The sequence below is a fragment of the Schistocerca serialis genome, chromosome 2, assembly GCF_023864345.2.
Source record: "Schistocerca serialis cubense isolate TAMUIC-IGC-003099 chromosome 2, iqSchSeri2.2, whole genome shotgun sequence".
Taxonomy (NCBI): domain Eukaryota; kingdom Metazoa; phylum Arthropoda; class Insecta; order Orthoptera; family Acrididae; genus Schistocerca; species Schistocerca serialis.
In genome coordinates, this window is record NC_064639.1 from 389,230,827 (window position 1) to 389,249,713 (window position 18,887).

The following is an 18,887-nucleotide window of genomic DNA, read 5'->3' on the forward strand; positions in this document are numbered from 1 at the left end:
CTTCCAGGTATACAACCTTCTTTTATGATTCTTGAACCAAGTGTTAGCTATGATTAAGTTATGCTCTGTGCAAAATTCTACAAGGCGGCTTCCTCTTTCATTTCTTCCCCCCAATCCATATTCACCTACTATGTTTCCTTCTCTCCCTTTTCCTACTGACGAATTCCAGTCACTCATGACTATTAAATTTTCGCCCCCCTTCACTACCTGAATAATTTCTTTTATCTCGTCATACATTTCATCAATTTCTTCATCATCTGCAGAGCTAGTTGGCATATAAACTTGTACTACTGTAGTAGGCATGGGCTTTGTGTCTATCTTGGCCACAATAATGCATTCACTATGCTGTTTGTAGTAGGTAACCCGCAGTCCTAATTTTTTATTCATTATTAAACCTACTCCTGCATTACCTCTATTTGATTTTGTATTTATAACCCTGTAATCACCTGACCAAAAGTCTTGTTCCTCCTGCCACCGAACTTCACTAATTCCCACTATATCTAACTTTAACCTATCCATTTCCCTTTTTAAATTTTCTAACCTACCTGCCCGATTAAGGGATCTGACATTCCACGCTCCGATCCGTAGAACGCCAGTTTTCTTTCTCCTGATAACGACGTCCTCTTGAGTAGTCCCCTCCCGGAGATCCGAATGGGGGACTATTTTACCTCCGGAATATTTTACCCAAGAGGACGCCATCATCATTTAATCATACAGTAAAGCTGCATGTCCTTGGGAAAAACTATGGCTGTAGTTTCCCCTTGCTTTCAGCCGTTCGCAGTACCAGCACAGCAAGGCCGTTTTGGTTAATGTTACAAGGCCAGATCAGTCAATCATCCAGACTGTTGCCCCTGCAACTACTGAAAAGGCTGCTGCCCCTCTTCAGGAACCACATGTTTGTATGGCCTCTCAACAGATACCCCTCCGTTGTGGTTGCACCTACGGTACGGCCATCTGTATCACTGAGGCACGCAACTCTCCCCACCAACGGCAAGGTCCATGGTTCATGGGGAGGCCACTGCTGCCAAAGGCCTTAATGGGTTGGGTTCTTTGGGGAAGGAGACCAGACAGCGAGGTCATCGGTCTCATCGGATTAGGGAAGGACGGGGAAGGGAGTCGGCCGTGACCTTTCAAAGGAACCATCCCGGCATTTGCCTGATGCGATTTAGGGAAATCACGGAAAACCTAAATCAGGATGGCCGGACGCGGGATTGAACCGTCGTCCTCCCAAATGCGAGTCCAGTGTCTAACCACTGCGCCACCTCGCTCGGTAAAGGCCTTAATGGCCGAAAGCTATGGTTGTGTGAATCTTTTTATTGTGCCTATCGCGACTCACCATCACTGCTGTATGGTGAGTGGCAACTTTTCTTCTCTGGTATTGTTACATTCCATCCTGGATTTTCCATTGTTTGAAAATTACATTTTGTTGTCCTTGGAAGCTATTAGATAGGTAACTTGCAAATAGAGTCCCATGTCATGCACTGTTTTAACTATTTAGTAATATGAAAAATGAGCTGTTCCACTGAATAGTAGTACAAAATAAAATGCTAGTCAATACCTTTGACACCAATACGAAAACGGGGAGAACTAATATCAACTGACTTGCACTCATCACCCACCATGTCAATGTTATAGCTAATACTGATGTTGACACAAGAACAAACTTAATTTTGTAAAGTAATAGTCAAAAAGGCTTACCCTTGAAACAAACTTAATTTTGTAAAGTAAGAGTCAAAAAGGCTTGCCCTTAAAATTGCCCCATGGAATACAACATATTCACTGATAATGCAGCATGTCCCAAATCTTCAGAGTCACAATTATACAGATGATAGAAGATTCTAAACAAAGTATTTTAAGATAAGGAAACAATGATGTAAAATGAATATTTCAGATCGTGTGGGGGTTTTAAATGAGGAATGTATGTGTGAGAAATGTGTTTGTAAGATGATTTATGTTTCATAACATATAACCACATAACACAATGATGTAGTGTCACTACCATGAATAAAACAAGACATATTTGTGTGTGGTGTGTATTGTGTTGTCTTTTTATTGGTCCTGTTGTCTACAAAAGCAGCTTATGCATACAATATTGGACAAGTCAGTTTATATGCATACAGGCGAAGTTGATGTCCATGGATACATGTTTAAAATTGTAAATAACAAACTTCATAAATTTAAACATTTATATAGTATACTTCATATGTTAAACATTCTTTGATGAAGCAAAAGCACTGATGCTGCAAATATAGGTTTAAAAATCTTCTAGAGGTTTAGACCTCAGTATTTGCTTCTGTGTTTCTGGGAAGTTTGTTATAAAGTTTAACTCCCAAGTGCATAGTACAGTTTCTGTGGAGGGATGTGTTGATTTGGGTCATATGTAAGTTTTTGTTCCGTCTCATAAAGTTATCATGAATATCACAGTGTGTTGTTGTGCCTCTCCCCCCCCCCCCCCCCCCCCCTCTCCAATCTACTGTTCTTATCTATGGCATTTACTTTGAAGAATATAAGGCTTCCATAATGTAGATAGACGGTAAAGGAGGAATGCCTTACCATAAACTAGATACATAGTAGAGGAGAAATTTCTGTAAGTTTATGAGTCTCTAGGTTTGCATCCAATTATGACCCTAATGGCCCTTTTTTTGCAGTAGGAATGAATGGTGGAGTTTGCTACTGTTTATAGTTGATGACTGGTTAACAAAGATGTAATATTACTGACATAAGGAACTCATCAACATGCATTTAATATCTGATGCAGAATAATTTAGTGTCTACATAATTGAAATGTACAGATCAAAGTTTTACAAGAGGCATGATTCTTATTTGAAGAAATTTATCACCATGTATAGACACATACAAGAACTGAGTCATTCAACCCACAACCCACAGTTCTTGACAATCATTTGTGTGAAAGAATTAGAGATGATGTTGGATCCTGTGGAAAAAGATACATAATCAAGTAGTCATCATGTTCCCTGTGCAGTGTTCCATTCGAAGAATATAGTATGAAGAGTATTGGTGGAGCAGCAATTACACCCATATCATAAATACAACATGCAGCCAATGGCACCAGATAATGCTGAATGTGACTGGATTATCCGCCACTGTTCTTTAGTGCCTAACTTCCTACAGTTTTTGTTGTCCATGTCTAAGGCAGCTTTCAGCTGTTATGGTCTCTCCAACTGCTGCAATAGCCACATCTGCAGTGATGAAAATCATAATGGCCTATTTGTCTCACACTATCATCAGTAACTGTCTGTCAATTTAGGGGCTCCAATTATGCAAGATCAGCTAACATGACTTCATTTACTGCCACCTCCATTGATTGCTGCATGTTACATGGTGTTCCCTTGAGAAGTGCTTCCAAATATTTTGGAGACTGTCCCCTACTTTTTACAAGAGGATGTGGTTTCAACACAAAAGTGTGCCATACCACTTCAATACACACTGCCTGACAAAAAAAAAAAAATAAATGAAGTACCCAGAAGGTTAGGAAGTAATGAAATGAAACTTCATGGTTTGAGAAGGTATGTGATCGTACTTCGGTTATCACAGAACTTGGCAATGTGAGCCCACTTACCAATATAACATTACATCGCCTCTGGCCGGGATGCGTGCACTATTTGGTTGGGAAGGGTCTCATAAGGGCATTGTATACTCTCCTGAGGCAAGGTGGCCCATAACTGTTGTTGATTGATCCTTGATTTCCTGGCACTGGCACTGGGACGGAGTTGATGTAAAAGATGGTCCCATACATATTCTATTGTGGACAGATCTGGGAATCTTGCTGCAAAGGGAGTGCCTCGACATCACGAAGACAGTTCTTACAGACATGTACCATGGGTGAACGAGTGTTGTACTGTTGAAAAATGGCACCATGATACCGTCACATTAAAGGTAAAATGTAAAACCACAGCATATCCACGAGGTACTGTTAAGCCGTCAGAATCCTCTACCAACCATGACCCTATCGCTCTCCTGCCATGACATTGGGAGTAACATTGCTGTGCCTTTCCAAAACACTGGAAGAATGGAGCTTCTCTCTAGGTCGCCACTATACCTACCAACACTGGTCTTCAGGGTTAGTGCAGAGCCATGATTAATCTCCAAACACAAAGCAATGGCATTCATCAGCACTCCATGCTTCCTGGTCACAGTACCACTCCAAATTAGGCTATTTTTGTTGTGGCGTTAACAGCAGCCTACGCATGAGGTAGTAATTCCGTAGTTCGGCTGCTGCTGGTCTCCGACTGATGGTGTGGGATAACATACAATGTTGGAGGGAGTCTATTACTTGTTCTTGGATGGCAGCTACAGATGTAAATGTGTGACAATACAGTTGGTGCACTATGTGGTGATGCTTTCTTGCGGTGGTCAGACACTGTAAACCAGAACTTTGACAATGAGTCTGCCCGCCATTACAGTAACATGTTGTCCAACATACAGTGTACTTGCCCATAAACACAGATTATCTTCATTGTTGGACAAGGAGACAAGATCTTATCCTATGGCCTGGACAATCACCAGATCCCACTACTATAGATTTTTTCCCTGTAGGGCTACATAGTAATGAGACCACAGAACAAATCGAAGAAGTGGTGTGGTTAGGCGTAACCTAACTGCTTGTCTTATGGTACAACATGCAACAGGAATACCTGAGAGAGCACAGCAAAATTGTACACAACATTGTAATTCATGCATTGAGACCGGCAGTCGTCACTCTGAATAGGTACTGCAAATGAAGCTGTAATTTTTATGATGTAAGTTATTTATGTCAACAACAACAACAACAACAACAAAAATCCTTTCCAGTCATTAGTTTCTTATCTCAAAATACAAAGTTGTGGATCCTTTACCACCTGCATAATTATGACCTTAAAGGTTTAGCATATCTTGACTCATAGTTTCACACAGGAAATTTTTAATGAGGCAAAAGCGAAAATTGTATCACAAAATACTTCCCACCTCAAATCACAGTATTTATTACTGCAAAGTTAATTTCTTAGTAGCAAAGTGGCAATAAATCATTAGCAAATTCCACAAGAAGCAGGATATCCTCACTACAGATTTTGAGATCACAAAATTATTTTCCTTTGATCCCCTAAGCAAATTCAGAGACTGCCAGGATGATCCCTCAGGATCAATTACCATAGATTCAAAACTCCCACACAAAGTCTCCACTTTATGAGCACTTTTCAGAGGTTCTTGGACGACAGTGTTGTCACTCTGTTGTGGTGGTCAACCATTTCCATGCTTGGCTGCCACTTTCTTATTTGCATGCTCTGTGGATCATAACTGCGAGCATTTGCTTTGATATGGATTGAGTCAGTTTTACTGTAGCTGATTTATGACCTCCAACCAGTATGAGATAGCTCTCATTATCATGGGAACCTCAAAGTTTTTTGGATGAATAATGAATCTAATCCAATAAAGTCTGACAATTATGTGCATCCAAAGATTCCTTACATTATATGGATTCAGTAGTTCATATCTGCCTAAAACATGCACACTTTATGATGTTGTTAAGAAAAGGAAGGAAGCTTAGAGATTAGCAGTCTATCATTAGAGATGGAGGGCTAGCTTGGTTGGTTAGTTAGAGAAGGATGGAGAACCCTTCTGAGGGAATAATCCCAGCAGTCTCCGAATTTACTTCGGGGATTATTGGAAAATCCCAGAAACTGTGGACAATAATCTGAATCATGATCTTGTAAATTAAGGATTCAGTGTCCTACTGTATTGTTGAGAGACTACAGAGGTGAGAAGTGGACAAAATCACATTAATAACTGTATGTAATATTGAAGAAGTATTTCAGCTTGTCAACAGTTATCATTTCATACTATGTTAACGAAAGTGTGAAAAACCACTCACCTTAATGAACTGCATATTAGAGGTAATATTATGATAATTTTTCTTAATAATAGGAAAGGAGACATTGTTCCAAAAGTGCAACAGCTCCCTAAATTGAACTACAACCTCAAAAGATTCATTCAATTTTTGTATCACCCTCTCTACAGCAGGAGTACGTGGAGTGAACAGGATTTTCCCTCTGAAATAAAGTTGATCATGTAATATCACCAACACATTAGTAACCTACACAGCAATCACAAATACAAAAATCTTATTATTTCATGAGTTGAACTAATAACCTCTACTCACTCTAGGTACGACAGCTGGGCTAACCACCTGTACAAAACTAACAAGTTTGGATAAGGTATATGATTTTAGCTGCTAACATGATTAGATGTGAAAAAAAGGAGAACACAAAAGAAAAATAAGAAACGGGTACCACTGATTTATAGAACTACTCTGGAGATTAACCATGCCTATGCCATACAGTATATCAGAGGATGACTAGCTTGTGTTTGACTACGTTTCACTTTTGTCAAGAAATATAGAACAAATAAAATGGAGAGGAGAAATACAAATACACACACGGAGTCATAAAAATGAGAGGTGAGGTCATGGAAGTAGAAAATAACTTTACCAGTTGTGCAATAATTTTACCAAAAAAAAATTACAGCAAAGACAGAATGAAACTTGCATATCTAATCCACAAACAATAAAGTCTTAGCTGACACAAATAACAAAATCTTAAATAGAAAGAGGAGGAACCAAAGAACCTGTAACATTATATATATAGCATTCCTCATCAGTAGCAAATATTACCTGTCAAATCCCTTTAATTTGGGGAAAAACTGTAATAAAGCAGCTGTCATTATGTATTTGCAGTACCTTTAAATGTTACAATTGCGCATACATAAATTAATACTGAAAGGTGATTTCTTTACAAAAAGAAAAAAAATTATTTTGAATGCCACAGTTTTGTATTTGTTGTTATTGCTGCTACCTCAACTTTTTAAAATAGACAGGTGTTACCATAAAGCTCTTTTCTAACCTCTTTATTTGTTACCCAACTTACCCATTTACTCTTCAGCATTATTCTGTAACATAATATTTCAAAAATTTCTATTCTCCTCCTGTCTGTGCTGTTTATCATCCATATTCCACTTCCATATAAAGCTACAATCCATAAAAAATACTCCCTGAAAAGATTTCCTAACATTTAAATTTATATTTGACGTTAATATATTCCTCTTGTTCAAAAACGTTTCCCTTAATGTTGCTAGTCTGTATTTTATATCCTTTTTATGTCTGTCATTATCTGTTATTTTGTTGAGCAAATAGCAGAATCTGTTCACTACTTTTATCATCTCATTTCTTAACCTACTTCCCCCTACATTACCTGAATTATTTTGACTGCACTCCATTGCCATTGTTTTGCTTTGATTGGTGTTAATCTTATAACTTCTTTTCACAACATTATTCATTGCATTCCCAGTCCTTTGCCATGCCATCACTGGCAGAATTACTGCATCATTAGCAAACCTTCTAAGCTCTTGTTTCTTCTCTCTGAACTTCAATTTCTTTTTCAAATTTCTCCACTGTTTCCTTTCTATACAGACTGAATCACTTGGGAGATAGGCTATACCCAGACTCATTCTCGTCTCAGCAATTGCTATGCTCTCCAACTCACATAACTGCAGTCTGGTTTCCATACAAGTCATAAATAACCTTTCACTCCCTCTGTTTTATTCCTGATAACATCAGAATTCCAAAAAGTGTATTGCAGTCAATACTGTCTAAACACTTTTCATGATCTATAAATGCTATGTACACTTAAGTGGCAACAGTCATGGGATACCTCTTAATATCGTGTCAGACCTCCTTTTGGTCAGTGTAGTGCCTGGACTCAACAATTTGTTGTAAGTCCCCTGCAGAAATATTGAGCCATGCTGCCTCCATAGGTGTCCATAATTGTGAAAGTGTTGCTGGTGCAGGAGTTTGGCATGAACAGACTTCTCGATTATGTCCCATAAATGTTCAATGGGATTCATGTCGAGTGATCTGGGTGGCCACATCATTCGCTGAAATTGTCCCGAACATTTTACAAACCAATCATGAATAACTGCATCTCGGTGATGTGGTGCAATGTCAGCTATACAGATTTCATCTTTCTTTGGGACCGTGAAGTCCATGAATGGTCTCCTAGTAGCCAAACAATAGTGTGTTAGCCCACACTATTATGGAGCTACCATCAGCTTACACAGTGCCTTGTAGACAACTTTTGTCCGTGGCTTCGTGGGGTCTGTGCCACACTAGAACCCTACCTTCAGCTCTTACAAACTGAAACTGGGACGCATATGACGAGGCCACAGTTTTCTAGTCATTTAGGATCCAACCGATATGGTCATGTGTCTAGGAGTGGCGCTGCAGGCGACATCATGCTGTTAGCAAAGGCACTCGCATTAACTGTCTGTTGCCATAGCCCATTAATGCCACACTTCACCACACTGTCCTAACGGATACATTCATCATATGTTCCACATTGATTTCTATGGTTATTTCATGCACTGTTGATTGTCTGTCAGCACTGAGGTAATGCCTGAAATTTGGTATTCTCAGTAGACTCTTGGCACTGTGGGTCTTGGAATATTGAATTCCCTGATGATTTCCAAAATGGAAGTCCCATATGTCTAGCTGCAGCCACCATTACACTTTCAGAGTCTGTTAATTCCCTTCATGCAACCATAATCATATCGGAAACTTTTCACATGAATCACCTGAGTACAAATGACAGCTCCACCAATGCACTGTCCTTTCATACCCTGTGTGCGCAACACTGCTGCCCTCTGTAAATGTGTATATCACTATCCCATGAGTTTTGTCACCTCAGTGTATAAGGGTTTGCCATTGTTCATTCTATCATCTGAGATAAAATGTGGAGTCAGTATTGCATGATCCATTTAGACATTTCTCCAGAATCCAAATTGATGTTCCCCAAGGTCAGCTTCTACCTGTAATTACACTGTCCTGTAGCTAATTCATGTTAGTACTTTTCAACAACAACTTATTAATAATATGAAATTGTGGGTCCAGCTTGACATTGTTTTATGCAAACACAGACCAACAAAAGAGTTCACGTTATAAAACTGACTTATTAAATTGACGATTCAGTAAGACTCACACATTTCTGCATCTGTCTTCTTTGGTACTGAGATTATTACACTCTTCTGGAACTCTGGTGATGTTTCATGTGCCTTATATATCCTGCATACCAAGTTTCAGTTTTTTTCATAATTGCTTCTCTCATGGATCTTAATAATTCTTAAGGAATGTAGTCTACTCCAAGTCCCTTGTTTTGAATTAGGTGTTTCAGTGCACTGTCAAATATGTCCCACAGTACCACATTGCCCATCTCCATTTTATCCAATTCTTTCATTTCCATAAAATAGCCTTTATGTTTCTTTCCATTACATTGCCCCTGTATTTATTCCTTCCATGGTTCAGCCTTATCTTCTTTTTTATGTACTGGCTTGTTGATGCTCTTGATGTTCATACAGGAGCTCCTCTTTTCTCTCCAACAATTTCTTCACTTTTCCTATAAGTGCCATCACATTTCTCTTCCAGCCATTCCTACTTTGCAATATTCCACTTTCCTTCTCTCTCTCTCTCTTTCTCTCTCTCTTTTAGGAATCTGCATTTCCTTTTAACTGTTTCACTGCCAGCATTTTTATATTTCCTTCTGTTGTAAATTAAATTTAACTTGTGTTATCGAAGGATTTCAGCTAGGCCTTATTTTTATCCTTACTATTCCTTTTCTCACAACAATAAGTAACTGCCAAATGCTTGCTTTGAAATTTTAAACAATCTGTGGTTGTTTCAAGTTATTCGTATCTCACCTTCTTAATTTCCAATCCTTTTTTCGTGATTTCTTTATAGTTTGTCCATATTTTGTAAGCATTATATTATAAGCAGATTCCACACCTCCTGGAAATATTTACCGTTTTAAAATATTACTAGTCCAATAAGAGGAAACCCACTGTGTTTATTGATTAGCAGTAAACACAACAATGATGGTTTACAGACAAATATCAGAAAAAATGGCAACCCTATTTTTCTGGCCTAATCTACAGAAAGAATCATTTGTTCACAGAATAACATCACACTCAAAATAAAAATATGAAATTGTTTATGTTCTGCTAGTACTTTTTTGTTTATGTTGTGACCTAGCTTTTGGTTATGAGGTATTGTACACTGAAAGCGTGAAACATAAACAAACATTTTATACCAAGAACAGTTCCACATTTGTCACTGTTGTAAGACTGGTTTGAAAAGCTAGAAATAGATTGCCAGTTACGAAAATCCAGTGGCAAGACTGTAATACTGCTACATCTGTGTCCTACATCTGCAAGCTGCTTTATGACAAATTGACTTGCTCCATGTACAATGCTTGGGACAACACTTTTCAGGTGTGTGAGACAACAAGTGGGCATTTTTGTCACAACACTGCCCAGATAAGTATATCTGGAACCCCAGCCCAGCCGTAGATCACCTGCACTGGGGACTTGTCTCCCCATCACCCACCATTAGGCATGTCCTGTCCGGATGTCAGACTTGGTTTCGGATCTGACTACCCCCAGTGCTGTACTGTGCATGAACTTCTGGCCTAACTTAGACTTCAGTTCAGTATCGATGTAGTCTAGCACCAGCCAGCTGCCACCTCTGACCACACTGGCTATTACACATGTCACAGCACTGCTAGTGCCAGCTAATCTAATGCTTTTATGCGTTGAACCAAGTCCACTTTCGTGGAGCCATTCAGCGCATACCCACACCTACCACCCCATCAGCTCTGGAGGTCTTGGGTTTGTCCCGGGCCATTTCAAGTATGGGCTGCCTCTTGTCAGCCTGCCGACAGTGCTTGCTGCTGACTGATTCTCCATGGTAGGCTGTACTGTCACTGCATACTCAGCAAGGCTGACACAGCTGACTGGTTCCAGCATTGCCAACATCGCATTCCATCTTAGTGGTTCCTCAACATGAGCAATGGCTGACTTTGCTGTATATAATGAGCCACCAATAAAAGCTCTGCATCATCAGAGAGCATTCTCTGGCTGCTCCATCGCCACATACCCGACATTACGCATTCCCTGAGGTCACCCAAACTCGCATCCTGACAGCGATGTGGTCTTTCCGCTGTCCTCAGGTGACTATGTAGAGGTCAGCAACCTGGACTGCTACACTTTGCTATCAGAAGTGCTGGCAGAAACTGTGAGTGATATCATGGGGGCATCAGTCTATGACGACACTTCAACATTGTGAGTGCACTGCACCATTTTTTCACCCTTGTGGTTTGGTTTTGGTTCCTTTCCTGTTGAATATTTTCCTTGTATTGTAGGCACAGGCTTTGAAATATCTGAAATGTGAGTAGAGGTCACCTGCACTGACCATTCTACACCTAACTAAATCAAATGGTACAGATGCAGGCAGACAATACAGAACTACGCAACCAGTTAGAGGCATTGAAGAAAGACACAAGAGAACAATCCTTATTCATTACAATGACATCCGTCATAAACGTTAATACTGCTAGCTTAGTTTCTCCTTTTTTCTGGTAACACAGCAGATTATGAGTTGGCGTTTATGAATATCTTATTAACTTCTGCTAAGCAGGGATGTTGATCAGAGGAAGATTTATTGCACATGTCTCAATTATGTCTGGTGGGAGATGCTAAGCCATACATGTTGTAGAATGAGGAGTTACAGAATGCACCTGTGTCCAAGAGTCTAAGAGCAGGATAGTTACAACACAGAAAGAAGAACATCTGTAATCATTATAGGGATAAATGAAACAATGTGTCACAGAAACAGGGGGAGTGTATTCAGAACTTTGTAGACAGGATTTAGAAATTAAATGTCAAGACTTGGGAGTTAACAGAGAGCAATGTCACTAAAGGGTCATTCTGCAAGAGGCAGAACAGAGATCATTTGACACATTTTTGGGAGGATGCCTCACACAGTATCAAGTATGGGCGAAATTCCCAAAGACTTGACAGAAGCCGGAGGGACTGCAAAAGCATTGGAAGAAGTACACGCAGTCACCTGAGTCAAGATAGAAGGGGAATTTTTTCAGCATAAGTCCAATGTTGTCCTTGTGGGCAGACAGGCCATATAAGGTAGGGATGTCATCGGCCAACACATAAGAAATGTGGACAAGTAGGGCATCAGGAATGAGACTACAGACAGAAAGTTAATAAGAGGCGTGACAGAGACACATGGAATGGGAATAGTAACCCACCATTAAATGGCAATTGGGGCTTCATGACCACTGAGCACAACTCCCAGTAGTTGTACTCACTTCCTTACTCTCACTTTCCTCGCCCCATAAACACACAGTTGGTTTTCGGCCTCAGCAAGTTGTCTCCTCCACAGCATTCTGTTCTTGGAATCATCTTCCTTTGCTCCAATTATCTGAAGATTCTTGGCTGCCTGGTCTCTCCATCTTATTTGCAGTCTGTCTGGAGGTCTGCAGCCTTTGGGTTTCTTCTCTGACACCTCATTCAATCTTGATCCCTCTGCTGCACTACAGATGTGGCCGGCCCATTATTTGCTCCCTACATCTTCACAGCATTTAATTTTCAAAACCATTTGTCTTCCTCTCTGTATACTTATCTATTTTCCATTTTTCTGCCCCATATAGTAATAGTGGTCTGATTTTAGTTTTATAAATCCATATTTTGGTTCCTCTTGAAAAAATTTTGGGTGATAGAAATGCGCTGAGTGAATGTGAAGCTCTAGATAATGCACTGATCCTCATTTCTATTTCTTGTTTCTTATCATTTCCATAGAAATACTGGAACATGTGAGGCAATACTGACCTTACGACTTATCTTAGAAGAAAGATTAAGGAAAGGCAAACCTACGTTTCTAGCATTTGTAGACTTAGAGAATGCTATTGACAATGTTGACTGGAATACTCTCTTTCAAATTCTAAAGGTGGCAGGGGTAAAATACAGGGAGCGAAAGGCTATTTACAATTTGTACAGAAACAAGATGGCAGTTATAAGAGTCGAGGGACATGAAAGGGAAGTAGTGGTTGGGAAGGGAGTAAGACAGGGTTGTAGCCTCTCCCCGATGTTATTCAATCTGTATATTGAGCAAGCAGTAATGGAAACAAAAGAAAAATTTGGAGTATATATTAGAATCCATGGAGATGAAATAAAAAGTTTAAGGTTCGCCGATGACATTGTAATTCTGTCAGAGACAGCAAAGGACTTGAAAGAGCAGTTGAACAGCATACACAGTGTCTTGAAAGGAGGATATAAGATGAACATCAACAAAAGCAAAACGAGGATAATGGAATGTAGTCGAATTAAGTCGGGTGATGCTGAGGGAATTAGATTAGCAAATGAGACACTTAAAGTAGTAAAGGAGTTTTGCTATTTGGGGAGCAAAATAACTGATGATGGTCGAAGTAGAGACGATATAAAATGTAGACTGGCAATGGCAAGGAAAGCGTTTCTGAAGAAGAGAAATTTGTTAACATCGAGTATAGATTTAAGTGTCAGAAAGTCATTTCTGAAAGTATTTGTATGGACTGTAGCCATGTATGGAAGTGAAACATGGACGATAAATAGTTTGGACAAGAAGAGAATAGAAGCTTTTGAAATGTGGTGCTACAGAAGAATGCTGAATATTAGATGGGTAGATCACATAACTAATGAGGAAGTATTGAATAGGATTGGGGAGAAGAGAAGTTTGTGGCACAGCTTGACCAGAAGAAGGGATCGGTTGGTAGGACATGTTCTGAGGCATCAAGGGATCACCAATTTAGTATTGGAGGGCAGCATGGAGTGTAAAAATCGTAGAGGGAGACCAAGAGATGAATACACTAAGCAGATTCAGAAGGATGTAGGTTGCAGTAGGTACTGGGAGATGAAGAAGCTTGCACAGGATAGAGTAGCATGGAGAGCTGCATCAAACCAGTCTCAGGACTGAAGACCACAACAACAACAACAACAACATCATTTTTGGTGTTTACTATAGCCCCCAGAGTTATCTGTTCTTCAAACATGTGGTTATCAATCTGCATGGTTTCCTGTCTTCTTGTGTTTTAATTTGTACCCTCACAAATTTTGTTTTGGCGTCATTTATCTCTAATCCCACTTCCTTTGTTTTTTCCAATAGCTTTCCTGCCAGTATTTTCAGGTCATCTGCTTCACTCACTGCATCCAGTGCTTTCTGTGTTACTTTGGTGAACATGAGTTGTGATATTCCTTCTCCTTGTCTGACACCTGTTTATATGTCAAAAGCTGTGGAATATTCTCCATCCACTTTCATAACCCCTTTTGAGTCTTCCAGTGTAACCTTTACCAGATTTGTAATCTTCTTTGGTATTTCAAACTTCTACATTCTCTTCCACAACTTTTCTCTGCTTATACTGTCATAGGATTTCTGAAAATTGCAAACAATACTTGCACTATTCTGTTGTATTCCCAGTATTTTGATATGACTTCAATACAATTATCAGATCAAATCTTCAGAAATCCAGTTATTTATCATCTATTACTTATTTTAAATGTGGTTCCAAACTTTTTTGGAGAATGTCGGAGAACACTTTCTAGGCTAATTAATGAGATGTCTCTACAGTTTCTGCATTCTTGCTTACATACCCTTTTTATGGACTGATACTACAATCACATCTTTACACTCAGCTGACACCGTTTCTTCATTTCAAATGTTGGTAAAAAGTTTATTTTTTTGTTTTGCAAATGTATCTCCTCCATTTTTAAGTAGATCAGCAGGTGTTACATCTCTCCCTGGAGTTTTGTTGTTTTATAGTACTCTGATTGTGTCTACTGTATATTTCATTGTCGGCAGTGCAACTAAGGGCTCTATGTTTTGACATTTATACTGTTCTTCCATTTATGGTTGTTCTTCCATTTCTGTAACATCTAAAAGCTCCTTAAAATATTCTTTCCAAATTTCCATATCTTTTGTTCTTTTCAATGCTGTATTGCCACTTTTTGGGTTTTGTTTCTCAATCGGTAAAAACAAAACCTTTATAGGACCACTTTGTTGTCCAACTGTTGAGACCCCTTTTTCTCAATAACAGGTACAAGTAGGCCTACAGTCCCTTGGCCAAGTGAAAACTTCAAGCTTGTAAGTCAATGCAGTCAAAAGATACAGCCATGTATGTCACACTTTTTGATACTCACAAACTCACTCACCAAAACCTGTAGAGTACCTCCCATTAACTTAGAATCATTAAATTTGACTTGGCAGTGTAAAAACTGCAAGCTTCTAAGTCAATGCAATCAAAAGATATGGCCATATACGTCATATATCTTGATACTTGCAAACTCACTTGTCATAACCTATAGCTGAACTATCTACATACATGTTTGGCCTGATAGTCTAGTGGTAAAGGGCATGCCTTCAAACTGAGAGGTCATAGGATTGTATCTTGGTCACAGGTTTGCTAGTCATGTTTTAACCTTGCCTTCACCTCCCTATGATGTGAGGAGGCACCAGAAACAATACATGGTTCAGATTCTGTGTTAAACTATAGGTCTCCTTTCCTCAGTTGGATAATTGGGGTAGGATACATATATGAAAGTTGCTGAAGTGATATGCAATAGAAAGGCTTGTGCCAGGCCATTGAACCACACAAAATTATCATTATTATTATTATTCTCATCTATATACATAATTAAGTTTATATGGAACCCTCAGAGCATGAGTCCTACTTGCATTTGTCCAGAATTTATCTTTAATGCCATACATTAGTAGTGGTATGCACCCTTTTCTGATGAACATAATTAACCCTTAAAAATCTCTCACATTCCCTATACCTTTATTCTTTTCTATTCTCTTAATTAGTTTTTCCACATGTTTCTCTTTTCCCTCTGAGAAAATTTTTGATTCTCTATTAATGTTTTCATATGCTTCTTTGCCTTCGTTGGAATCTTCCTGTATGTGTTTTTCCTCGGAGAACCATGGATTTTTCTTTCTTCTTTCCTATTTCTGAACACTTCTACTGTTACCTCTCCCACATCTGTTTTTATCATTTCTCACTGGCCTTCAATGCTGCAGTTGTCTTCTACTGTTAGAAGTTAAAATCTATTTTGAAGCTTAATGACAAATTCCTGTGCCTTGTCACTATCTTTCAGTATGTCTACATAAAAATTCCATTCTTTTATGCTCTTTCATCCCCTTGGCTTTTTTATAACTATTTGTTGTCATACCTTGGTGACAGTCTGCCTCGGCTCCTCCTACATTTTTCACATCAATTAGACTGCTTCATGCCTTTGGTCTACCAAGAAATGGTATATTTGTTTTTTTTTGTTTTGCTATCACGCAATACCAAAGTTCAAGGGCACCCATCACCCGTACAATAATTTGGGGGGGGGGGGGGGGGGGGAGGGGGGGAGAGGAAGGGGGGAGGGGGGGGAGGCATGACCTGGACATACATAGTATATTTAATACTTGGAAGACGAATGGTGACTTTCAAGTAGTCATAAAAAAGTTCCAGTTCCGACCCTGTTAAGAACCTACATGATACCAATTTTTAAGTCATTTTCTTGAAAGAAAAGCACCTGACTATATTCTACATCTTTTCATGCTCCTGAGAGCTAGGGAGGAGTGAGAGGAGGGGAGGGGAGGTGGGGGGGGGGGGGAGGAGTGGCCCACTCTTGGCCCCAGGTACAGGTGCCCTTGCTTCAACTGTCTTGTGAATGTCCGTCCTTGGAAAGTAGGCACCCATAAATTTTTAGGTTGGCTGCACTTGCACAACTATGTAGTCTCACGCCATTATCATTACTTTCAATGTGGAAGCTTTCTATACCTGCTATTTACTTCCAAGTAGTCTCCCTTCCGACATTAGCATTGGCATCTCTAACAATGAGATTCATATCACATCCTGCTGTCTTACTTAACTCTTCAAGTATATCACAGAAACTGTCTGTCTTTTCGTCCTCCATTACCTCATTTGGGGCATGTAGTGTAATTATCGTTATATTCGTGAATCTACCTCTTAGTCTAAAAGCTGTTCTGTCATCAATTGGTTGAAAATCAGTTACTGCCTTTGCTATTCTTGTACTCACCACAAAACCTACACCCTTCTGGAAATTTACATCATCCAATCCACTGTAATATAGAATGTGTTTGCATCATTCTGATTTTCCTATTCCTAGGTTTCTCATTTCTTGCAGTGCTACTGGATCCATTTCATATTTGTCAAGTCCTTCACACAGATTATTGAGAATCCCAGGTGTTGCCAAACTTCTAATGTTCCATGTTCCAAACCTTAAGTCCTGTTTGTATGCCATTTTTGATATTTTTTGTTTCCTGTTTCATCCGAGGCATGTTCTTGGCATTTCAAAAAATTCTTTTTTATGGGATGCACTGTTAGCCCAGTGCCCAACCCTGAACCTGGGGGACTAGTCCAGTAATTTTTTCACAATGAATATTTTATTTTCTCACTACCCTCCAACCCTGATGGCAGCATACCCATCGAGCTTTCTTCATTCCCAATGAGGTAACTGGCAAATCCCCACTAAATATAAGAACAACTAAAACATGCGCAGTGGTGGAATTTTGGTTAGATAGCTTAGTGGATGGAAGAAAACAACTTTTTATCGTACATGGGTTTGCAGGTGTCTGTGACAGTTTTGGATCTCATGGTGAAAAGAGGGTAGGTCCACCACTATGTAGGTCCACCACGATGTAGGTCATGTACAATACACTCGCTAGGTTCAGTGGTAAAGAATTCTTGGGCCTGTATGAAAATTTTGCTTCATATAGCCAAAAGGTTCATCCCTAGTGTAAGGGGAACCATTTAAACTCCATGCGCAGCAACTAAGGATCAATTACCATGATAATGTACAAGAAGGTGTAGGAAAACAACTAGGGGAGGTGAGAACTAATTTGATGGCAAATGTGTTGTGTGTGGAAAATTGGGAGTTAGATAAAGCGCGATGTTTCGTACACAGCAGTGTGGTTCAAGTACGGAAATTAGATTGTGATCAGCTTATGCCTGTTGCAACAGGTACCTTTGGGACCATGGACACAGAGTTGTCTAAAGGGTTGGCAGTAGCGAATTTGGATATTTCAGAGGAAGATTATTTGGATACAGCAAATTTGGACCCTACATTTAAGCAAGCTGCTTTACGGTACAAGGGAAGCACTTGAAAGGATCAGAAAAGTTAGCAATGGAGCATGTTATCAGAGTTTGAAGATTTGTTTGATTCTCATGGACCACTGTCAAACACCCCAACAACACAACACACAAACCCAACTGGGAACAAGCCAACTGTGTATTGTAGACCATACCACAAGCCTCATCACATCCAACCACTGATGGACAAATTTATTCATGAGCTGTTAGGAGATTGTATTATTGAGGAAAGGACAAACCCCTAGGGAGGCACCAGACAGGATCAGCCCAAAGGAGAGTATGGATTGAACCATAGCTTATTGTTTTTGCTGGGATTACAGGTGTCCTAATATGCTTATGATTCCAGATGCTTATCTGATACCAAATGTAACGGAAACTTTGGACAATGTGAGGCAGTGCAAATATTTTTCTACCACGGCCCTGCAGAGTGGCTATCATTAGCTACAAGTAGTGCCAGGGGATCGCCCAAAAACAGCATTTGCAGTTTCATCAGAGCATTATCAATATACAATGATTTTGTTTTCTCTTTTGTGGGGGCAAACTAACGTAGAATTTTTGAATTGATATAACCACCATTTGACTGCATACAGTATATTTATTTCACAATCTAGATTTCAGCCTTAGACTATTTTCAAGTGCCACATTGTCAAAAAACATTCATGTGTCTCACTCAGGTCAGAAGTTTTTTGATGCTGTAGCACTTGAAAATGGCCTAAGGCCAAAATCTAGATTGTGAAGTAAATATACTCTACACAGTCAAATGGCAGTAATGTTGTTGTTGTGGTCTTCAGTCCAGAGACTGGTTTGAAGCAGCTCTGTATGTTACTCTATCCTGTGCAAGCTTCTTCATCTCACAGTACCTACTGC

At 39.5% G+C, this 18,887-nt stretch overlaps 1 protein-coding gene across 4 annotated transcripts in view; it reads right to left on the reverse strand.

The window, feature by feature from the left end:
* Nucleotides 1–18,887, reverse strand: part of LOC126457215 (ATP-binding cassette sub-family A member 7-like) — a 594,847-nt gene that overhangs the window by 476,409 nt on the left and 99,551 nt on the right. For all 4 annotated transcript variants that reach the window (XR_007585450.1, XM_050093334.1, XM_050093335.1 and 1 more), the window contains exon 11: nt 5,870–6,047. Coding sequence is in view for 3 of the 4 variants with exons in the window: in XM_050093334.1 (XP_049949291.1) it covers nt 5,870–6,047 (178 nt within the window). In the remaining variant the exon portion in view is untranslated. The remainder of the gene's footprint in view (nt 1–5,869; nt 6,048–18,887) is intronic.